The sequence below is a fragment of the Aedes albopictus genome, chromosome 2 (assembly GCF_035046485.1).
Source record: "Aedes albopictus strain Foshan chromosome 2, AalbF5, whole genome shotgun sequence".
Taxonomy (NCBI): Eukaryota; Metazoa; Arthropoda; class Insecta; order Diptera; family Culicidae; genus Aedes; species Aedes albopictus.
Window position 1 is genome coordinate 164543889 of NC_085137.1, and position 10106 is coordinate 164553994.

Here is a 10106-nt window from a genome sequence, read left to right on the forward strand (position 1 = left end):
CTGTAGTACTGCCTATTCACACGTTACGATACTCAATACTAATACACATGAAATACAATGTTAGTAGTGCTTTTGGTGTTGCTATCACCTCAAATCATGGCATAAAATGCTGGCTTGCAGCGCTTTTTAAAATCAATACAAGATGAAACACAAAATGAATGCACGCAAAACTAACTAATACATACATAAGAACGAACATTTTTTGAGTGAAAAAATAAGAATGATTCTTCATACAATTTTTCAAGCTATCAAGCTGCTTCAAGCAGAAAAAAACATAATTCGTTCAGACACTTTGAATATCTATAAGATTTGTTCTCACAAGAAATCTGTCTTGACGTAGCTGACAGAACGCTGCCCAAACCCTCTCTGAATCCTCTGAGTTAAACGGCAGTTCCTTTCTCTGTAAACAGGAAAATTAGAGATGAATTTAGTCTTCTTCTTTATGGCTCTACGTCCCCACTGGGACTTGGCCTGCACCGCTCCAACTTAGTATTCTTTGAGCACTACATCAGTTAATAATTGAAAGGCTTTCTTTGCCTGCCATTGCATGAATTTATATATTGTGAGGCAAGCACATTGCACAATGATACACTATGCCCAGGAAGTCGAGAAAATGTTCCCGACTAAAACGGGAATTGCACCCGCCGTCTCCGGATTGGTGATCCATAGCCTTAACCACTAGGACTAGGCTAACTGGAGACCCGAAGAAATTTAGTAAATTTCTTTTATTGTTCATCAATTAAAAAAATCAGGTTTTCCTTAGGAGACTTTCTGGTACTGTTTCAATTCAACGCAAAACATAGAATTTTCAATTTACTAATATCCAACTTTTTCTTCTTTCCACAGGCTTGCGATAAACCACCTCCACTTGATAAACTGAACTGCTATCGAGACGACGGAAAGGATGGTCTAAAATTCTACACCGACCCGAACTACTTCTTCGAACTGTGGCGACAGGAGATGTTGAAGGACACGGAACGGGTGATGCACGACCGCGGCAAAAAGGTACACAAACCTCGGGGCCCCGATGGAGCGGATGGTGGTGGCCGACAGAAGAAACGACCTCGAGCACCGCACAACACTCGCGAAAAGCAACGGCAACGGGCCATTGGCCACGGAGAAACGCTGATGCCGAACAATGTAATCTACCGAACGCCCAGTGCGATCGCCCAAGCAAACGAAGAAGCCATCTACAACCAGACCATGGGAGGAAATATAATCTACGATCCGCGAAATGCAGGACCAGCGAGGCCAAATTCCATCGAGCTGCGACGAAGTTACCAACCGGAAACCGTGGACGGAGGATACGCGCCTCCTTCGCCGCACTACCAACAGCAACTATCCCAACAGAACAACTACCAACAGCAACCAATGTACGACGAGTATCCGAACCAACAGATGTACGGAAACAACACAAGCCAAATGTCCCAGGAAAGTCTGTACGCGCCGGGAACTCCTTCGCGGTCGAAATCTCGGCCTTCGCAACCTCCGCCAGCTCCGCCTTCCACCGGAAGCGGCGGAGGAACTCCCAACGTTTCGAATGCCAATACTCCTACCCGAGGCCGAAGTATGTCCACCGGTAGGGACAACCTGCCACCTCCGCCACCGATTCCAGAGGGACTCCAGTCTCCACCGGGCATTCCCAACGGAGGCACCAACGTGGCAGCTAAGCTACTGAATCGCAACAATTCGAGAGCGGGCTCTCCTCAGCTAGGTGCCAACGGACAACCAATTCCACCCCAGCAACAAGCCCAGATGGCAGGTGGACCCCAGCCTGGAATGGTGGATCAGAACCAAATTGCACTGGCTCAGCTAAACCAACAGATCAACAATCTGAACAGTTTGAACCTACAGCTGAATCAGTTGTCGATGAACGATTTGCCACCGCCGCCACCGATTCCGGAACAGGTGAGTTCATACCATACCAGCGCGATTGTGTTGCACTATCGGTCTAGTAAACATATTTCCTTACTGGACCACAGTGCAGCGTTAGATACTCCATATTAACTTAAATTCGCTAGAACGGCTAATTCTATATCTTAGGATAATGCAATTTACTATGCTACCGGTTCGGTTTGGCTTCGCTTACGCTAAACGTTAAAGGCATGCAAATAACAAATTTATGCCAAAGGGTAAGAATGAGAACGGTGTGTCTCAGTGTCTGGTGACTAATTCATGCTTCCGTTTCGTGGGATACGACCACGTGCAACAGGCAACGAGTCTCGTCTGTCTTTGTTTCGTATAGGTTTCGTGCAGAGTTGAAAGGGTCGTGACTTACCATTAGTTTGTTATGTGATATGTAGATCTCGACCAACATATGACAAGGGCAGAATAGCAAATAGCAAAATAGCTTGACTTTTCTCATCAATTTTAGTTGTACAGTCATTGCACAATGATGGGTCACTCTGTCACAATTATTAGTCAGTTTGTTCACCATGCTATTCAAATACAATTGACCCATAAATGTGGGTGACCCATGATTGTGCTATGACTGTATATTCATTCATATGTGCTACCTCATGTCGCTAATAGATAGTGTAATTTCGTCGGTGGTGTAATTACTTGTAGATGAAAAGATTTTGAATACGTTCGACAAGAAAAATGTCGAGCTTGCAAAGCATGTACAAGTGAATTTATCGGTTGTGCTACTTCTCCCGGAATGCCGGTTCCCCGAATGTCGTTTCCCCGAACGCCGATTTCCCGAATGCCGTTTCCCCAACTTGCACTTTTCCCCGAAAGACCAATTTCCCCGAATCACAGCGGTTCTTTCAAGTTCTATTGCTCCTCAGACCTGCTGAAACATTTCTGAATGAAGAATAGTACAGGTTTTTTATTTTACGCGGGGGATACATACCGCGTAGAAAAAAAAACTCAGTTCAAAATTCAAAAAACCGCGCAAAAAAAGTCTTACCATTTCTCGAAGAATCATGCAAAAATAAGACGATGATTTTTTTTTTTTGTATGGAGTAAAAAAAGACATGACTGTACATAATATACCTCCTTCTCTCCATTGCTGATCGTTCTTTCTAGAACCAAATTGACCTTAACAACTTGTCACGAACATTATGTGGCAAGTGATCATTTCGAACAAAAATGTAGTGTATATTCTTTTCGGGGAAACGGGCCATTCGGGGAGCTGGCATTCGGGGAACCGACATTCGAAAAAAAGTAGTACAATCGAATTTATCACGTTTAAATATGTGGGTGATAGATGCATAGATGCGTTATGGAAAAAAAACATACGTACCTATCCCTTCATTAGCGGTTGAGTAATGAAGTGTTACTTATTCTTATAGCGTGCGTAACCAAAATACCAAATATTATTCCTAACAAGGATTCACTTCTTTTATAAGACCGATGCAAATATTTAATTTGTTGTATGCCATCCCCCTTTCAAAAACCCCAAAATATTGAAGGGGCAAAACAAAAAAAAATGGCAAGTTATGACTCAATTTTCATTAGAAAAAATGCTTTCAAATAACATTTTTGCAACTTGGCACTATAATAATGCATTTTATATTTGCCGTTTTAGTGTCACTACGGCCTACTTTTCCTCACTATGAAAAGCAACTCATTTGGGTTGCATTATGAATCATAATGCAATTGTTTGGCCAACAACCTGTGTTTCCATGTCAAGACATGCGATTTTTGACTGTGAAGATTATTTCGAATGATTTGTTCTGGCTTGCAGTCTTAATAATTGGCCTACGAATTTATTTCCTTGGTTCCAACGTTTCGATCCCAATTTGGATCTTCACTGTGACGGTTATAGGACAGCTTGTTTGATTCAAGTTTTGCGTCTAGCTTGATGGAACACGTGGGCGATTCCGTTCATCCACCAGGAAGCATGATGATACTGATGGAAACGATCATAGGGTATCGCGCCACTTGGGCGGTGGCTTCTATATTCGTCTGTTTTCCACTATAACTCAATCAATTTTGAAGCAATTGACTTGAAATGTTGTACACGGGTAGATACTATACCTATCTCACCGCATTCCAAAAATTGTGTCAATTGGTTCAAATTTGACTAAGTTATAGCGGAAAACAGGCGAAAATAGAAGCCACCGCCCAAGTGGCGCGATTCCCTATTATAGTAATAGGTTTTTTCTCATTGCAAAAAATGTTGTATGCAACACGTTGCAAAACTCGATTTTTACAGCACTCGACATATTAATCCAACTCGGCAAGCCTCGTTGGATAAATGTACGACTCGTGCTGTAAAAATCATCATTTTGCAACTCGTTACATAAATAACTATGTTTCAATACATTGTTGTTTTTAATGACAATACTAGAGGTTTCAGTGCGTTTCAGGATGTTTTAGAGGGGTTTCTAGGGATTGCAGGGTGTTATGGGTGTTTCAGGGAGTTTCTGGGGGTTTCAGGAGTTTTGGGGGATTTCTTAGGTATTTCAAGGCTTCAGATGATTTTCGGTGGGTTTCAGAGACGTTTACATAGGCGTTTGCAGGGGTTTCGAAGGGGGATTTTGGTGGCATTTCAGGAAGTTCCAGATAATTTTTAGAGGATCCCTCTAAAACCCCCTTGGACCACATATAACGTACCTGAAACCCAACGAAACCCCTGAAAACGCCTATATAACGTCTCGGATACCCGCCGAAACTCCTATGAAACCGTCTGAAATACTTCCGAAATCTTCTCAATATCCCTTCAGACCCCTTGTAACGCTCCTGAAACATCATAGAACCCCCCTAAAACCGCTCAATCGCATCTGAAACCTTCAGGTTCGCCCTGTAGCCCTTTGAAAAGCCAGTAAACGTCCTCCTGAAACATCCTGGAATTCCCTGAAACCCCAAAAAGCCCTGTGAAACCTCTCTGAAACGCCCTGTAACTCATTGAAACGCCCCTAAAGCACCCTTGAATCATTCTGGAACCACCTAAATCGCTACTGAAATCTCCCTGAAACGCCCTGTAACCTCTTGTAACATAGTTCAATAGACAGTATCAGGTCAGTCAGGTCAGGTCAGTCGGGATATCCTATGTCATCCACACTGTTCTTAAGTTTAGATCTTAAAGTCTACGGGTGCAACAGTAACTTCTTTAATTATACAAAGCTACGATTTATATTCCATCATATCCAGTAAGTCTTCTGAAAGTTCAATAGACAGTATCAGGTCAGTCGGGATATCCTATGTAATCTAAACTGCTCTTGAGTATATTTAGATCCAAAAATCTACGGGAGTAGCAGTAATTTCTTTCATTATACAGGAAACATGCGATAACTGCAACATGTTTACGTTTCACTTTGCGAATGAAATTCGATAACTGCAGACGTCAGTAGCTCATAAATTCTCGTAAATTCAATCAACTGTTCATTTGGGCTAACTTGACGCATCATTCTGACGGATAGCGGTGCGATAACTGCAAATTTGTTGCACTTACCGGAGTTGCAGTTATAAAGCATTGCAGTTAAACCGTTTGCACCGACCGAACGTCTACAAAGCTACGATTTGTATTCTATCATGTCCAGTAAGTTCCCTGAAAGTTCAATAGACAGTATCAGATTTGTCGGGATGGCATAAGTCATCCAAACTGTTCTTGATCTTAAATCATAAAGTCTACGAATGTAACGGTAACTTCGTTCATTATACAAAGCAACGATTTGTTTTTTTTTCTATCATGTCCAGTAAGTCCTGTAACCTTTTGTAACGTAATTCAATAGACAGTATCAGGTCAATCGGGATATCCTATGTCATCTAAACTGTTCTGCCGTGAATCGCTTATCAGTCCCATCTTTGCTGGATTTCCTATGCAAATGGGACAGATATGCGATTCACGGCAGTGTTCTTGAGTATAGATCCAAAAGTCTACGGGAGTAGCACTAATTTCTTTCACTATACAGAGCTACGATTTGTATATGCATAGAACATTCTATAATGTTCAATAGACAGTATCAGATCTGTTGAGTTATCCTAGGTCATCGAAACCGTAATCTAGCATGTCCAGTAAATCTTCCAAATGTTCAATGAACATTATCAGATGAACTGGGGTCATCTAAACTATTATGATGTTTAAAATCTAGCATCAGCAGCAATTGAAGTTTCTGTTTTGGCTATATAAAGCTATGTTGTATGATCTATTTAACTTACTTGAAACTATTGCATAGCTTCGGGATATTCAGTATCGTACACATTGCCCATATAGCCGAGGCGGTAAACGCACGGGTATTCAGCATGACCATGCTGAGGGTGACGGGTTCGATTCCCGGTCGGTCCAGGATCTTTTCGTAAAGGAAATTTCCTTGACTTCCTTGGGCATAGAGTATCTTCGTGCCTGCCACACGATATACACATGCAAAATGGTCATTGGCAGAGGAAGCTCTCAGTTAATAACTGTGGAAGTGCTCATAGAACACTAAGCTGAGAAGCAGGCTTTGTCCCAGTGAGGACGTTACGCCAAGAAGAGGAGGAGGACACATTGCCCTGCAATATATTAGATGGAGTCTACAGCCGTAATAATACCTTTTTTGTTGCTTTGAGTTGCACAACATTACCAAATGTAATGATTGTATCTATTTCACTTATTAAGCGTTGAATACAATTATAATGAAACTGAATTCACAATTCTTCAACGCAACACTCGATTCGTGGCTGTAGTCGTCGGTTGCGTTCCACATTTGCCTTACGATTTGTGCTCGAGATGTGGTTTCGTCATATCTTCACCTTAAATAGAAGAACTTGTTTTAGGGAACTTGAGTAATCCTGAATAGCTCAAAGGTATTTTGGAATGACTCTGAGTTTCACAGAAGTTCACGGATCTGGGTGGGTAAGACTAGGTAACCTACCTTTTTATAGCACAAATAATGACTACAACGAATGCAGATTAAAAAAAAGTTTGAGCAAGCAAAGGTACAGTTACAGAACAATGCCTACAAGTCTTTGAAGAATATTGGTCAATATGGTTCATTATGTACCGTTATTCAGTGTAGCAGGCTAGCATTGCAAGAGTCGATGCAAAATTGTGTAGGTAGTCCGTGAAAAATTGGATGACCTCAATTATTACAAAACTACCACGAAGTGGCTCTTAAGAGTTAAGAGGTTCATGTATCCTGTTCGGTTATGTAACGTTACTATCTAAAACAAACCCACCTCATGTTACAGTGATTGTTTTTATCAATTAAGCTCCATAACAGTATGGATGACCCATAATATTCCAAAAATATATAACAACGTTCCTTGTTCCTCGAACTATCATGGTAAATAAAGTGGAGTATGTAACACTACTTTAACGTAGTGGCAAAATATATTATCACAAGTATAGACCTGGAACTAAGGTCTCCAAAGTGGTTTGGTTGATCTGGAACATCTCAATATCGTGGAATGACTCATGAAATGCCAGGGGGATTACAGATAACAGTTGGAAGTGTAATGTTACAGTTCATTTAGAGATTAACTACTGTTACTGTCAAAAGCTGAACTTCAGGACAGTTTGGACGATCCTTAATGTCTTAGAGGTTAATAATAATAAGTAATTTGACTTTAGGTTGGGCCGCTGTTGATTACGCAACGTTATTCAGTATAGCAGATATGGATACTGTTACGAATGTAGCCCTGTTGTTCTGAACTCCAAGGCAGTTTTGCTGACCTGGAATATTCCTATCATATCTACAAATGGCAGTATAGACTTCAAAAGCTTCACGGATCCCAGTAGATTATGCAATGCTTTTATTTATGGTGAAAACACATAACATTATTCTTGTAGATTTTAGGGACTTCACTATTGGACAGTTTGGACGACCCTGAATGTCCCAAAGGTTCATAATAACACCTAGTAGACTTCAGATTGTTCCGGTAACTGCGGTTGATTATGATACGTTACTTTGTATAACATATATGGCTACTGTTACGAGTGTAGACCTGGAGTTCTGAATTCCAAGGTAGTTTGGCTGACCTGGAATATCTCTATAGTGTCTCTAAATGACATTTAAGATTTCAAGAGCTTCACGAACCCCATCGTATTATGCAATACTATTATTTATGAAAAAAAGCCAAAAAGGTTTTTATGTAGATTTGAAGGACTTCTTTATAGGACAGTTTAGACGACCTTAAATGTCCCAAAGGTTTATAATTGTTTCTAGTAGACTTACTCTGTATAGTAGATATAGCTACTGTTGCGAGTGTAGACCTAAAGTTCTGAACTCCAAGGTAGTTTGGATGACCTGGATTATCCCTATACCGTGCCATGCTCTAATACCGTGTGCCTCCTAATACCGTGTATTTGACAAAAAACTCAAATATTTTACTAAGTGTATTGTTTTTTTAACTGAGTAACTAGTTCAATCATTAGCATATTAATCCTTCTCAAGTTATGCGTGATAAATTTGGCACATATTCACAAAAACAAGCAATTAAAAATATTTACAGAATGTGAGTGCAAACTATCAATACACGGTATTAGGGCATGGTTCCTTTTGTGTTCCAAATACCGTGTTTCAGCTAAAACTTGCAAACTGAAAATATTATTGATACTTTTTACTTTATCAATCAATTGCACATACCTCTAGGCAACGTTTGACGCACAGGTGCTTTTAAGTATGAAATTAGAATGATTGATATAGTGATGATTCAAATGACCACCAATGTATGCGGGTCACATACACGGTATTAGGAACAATGCTATGTTTTACAATTTTGATTTTAACAATGGATTAAACATTTGGAATACCATTAATCATATTTATTATACATAATACACACAATAAGCAATAATATAGCGTTTTAAAAATCAAGAAACATGGATTACTGATTTTTACAGGGCTCTTTGAAGTGAAGAGCATCCTTAAGGTCACGGTATTAGGGCATGGCACGGTAGTGTCTATAAATGGCATTCTAGACTTCAAGAGTGCTCTGGCACGGACCTAATTAAGTGGACTATAACTTATATGTCCGTCCAGACGCGGGTCTTCTTCGGAGGTCCTTGACCTTCGCCTTCGATCATCGACCTTTCTCATATAGATACACTGCACTACACGGACTACTACGTAATCTTGAACTTTATTCTCGACCAGACCGAAAACAAGTCGAGTGCATCGCAAGTGATGGTTGCTGGGCTAACTAACTTATTTCAGTTGTCTACAATGTTATCTCGCCCGACTTCGGGATCGCTCTCTCGAGAAGCGAGAGTTAGTGCTCTACTCATGAGTGGTTAGATGAGGAAACAGGTCTAAAAAGATCAGAACCAGAGGTTCACAAGCTCGGACCGAACAAAGAGCTTAACGGATCCCAGTAGATTTATGGCGAAAACACAGCTATTCTTGTAGATTTGAAGGAATTCATCATAGGACAGTTTGGACGACCCGAAATGTCCCAAAGGTTTATATTAATATCTTGTATACTTCATATTGATCCAGTAACCGCTGTTGATAACGCAACGTTACTTAGTATATCAGATATCGCTACTGTTACGAGTCTAGACCTGAAGTTCTGAACTCCAAGGTAGTTTGACTGACCTATAGTATCTATGAATGGCAGTGTAGACTACAAGAGATACACAGATCCCAGTAGATTATGAAATGCTATTATTTATGGTGAAACCACATAAAACTATTCTTGTAGATTTGAACATTTTGAAGCACCTAGAATATTCCAGACTACAAAACACCTTTTGATATACTTGACGAAGATTTAATGAATACTTATGGACGTAACCCAACCCTAAAATTTATTCAGCTGACTATACACTCCAAACTAAGCTAATGAAACTAACTTCTTTCTCGGTGAGATTTCCCAGTCAAACCTTACCTCTATATGAAACTAAAATTGTTTGATTCTTTGTGTTATTCTTTGTAAGTGTTGAGTATCCATACCGTGACTCTAACATCGCCTTCCATCTTCCTTGCAGCTATCTCCCAAACAGTCACCGCCAAATGTGGCGCCACCTCCGCCGCCACCACCGCCTCCGCTACTGGACGGCCCGCTGAGTCCCTCGAAACCTCCGCTGACCAATGGCGATGTCATGAGCGGCGGAGGTGGCATGCCCAACGGTACCCTCATCATGGGCCAGATGCACCAACTGAAAAAGATTCCACCCCAGGAGAAGATCGCCTACGAGGATCCCCGGTCCGATCTGATGAAGGCCATCCGAGACG

The 10106-nt window shown here is 40.8% G+C and overlaps 2 protein-coding genes across 2 annotated transcripts in view; one reads left to right on the top strand and one right to left on the bottom strand.

The window, feature by feature from the left end:
* Positions 1 to 10106, top strand: part of LOC109398704 (actin-binding protein WASF3) — a 110973-nt gene that overhangs the window by 91471 nt on the left and 9396 nt on the right. The window contains exons 4-5 of the mRNA XM_019671086.3: positions 847 to 1908; positions 9860 to 10106. Coding sequence (XP_019526631.3) covers positions 847 to 1908; positions 9860 to 10106 — 1309 coding nt within the window. The remainder of the gene's footprint in view (positions 1 to 846; positions 1909 to 9859) is intronic.
* LOC134287784 (YEATS domain-containing protein 4-like) overlaps positions 1 to 10106 on the bottom strand; it is a 131888-nt gene that overhangs the window by 11569 nt on the left and 110213 nt on the right. The gene's annotated exons all lie outside the window — the stretch shown is intronic.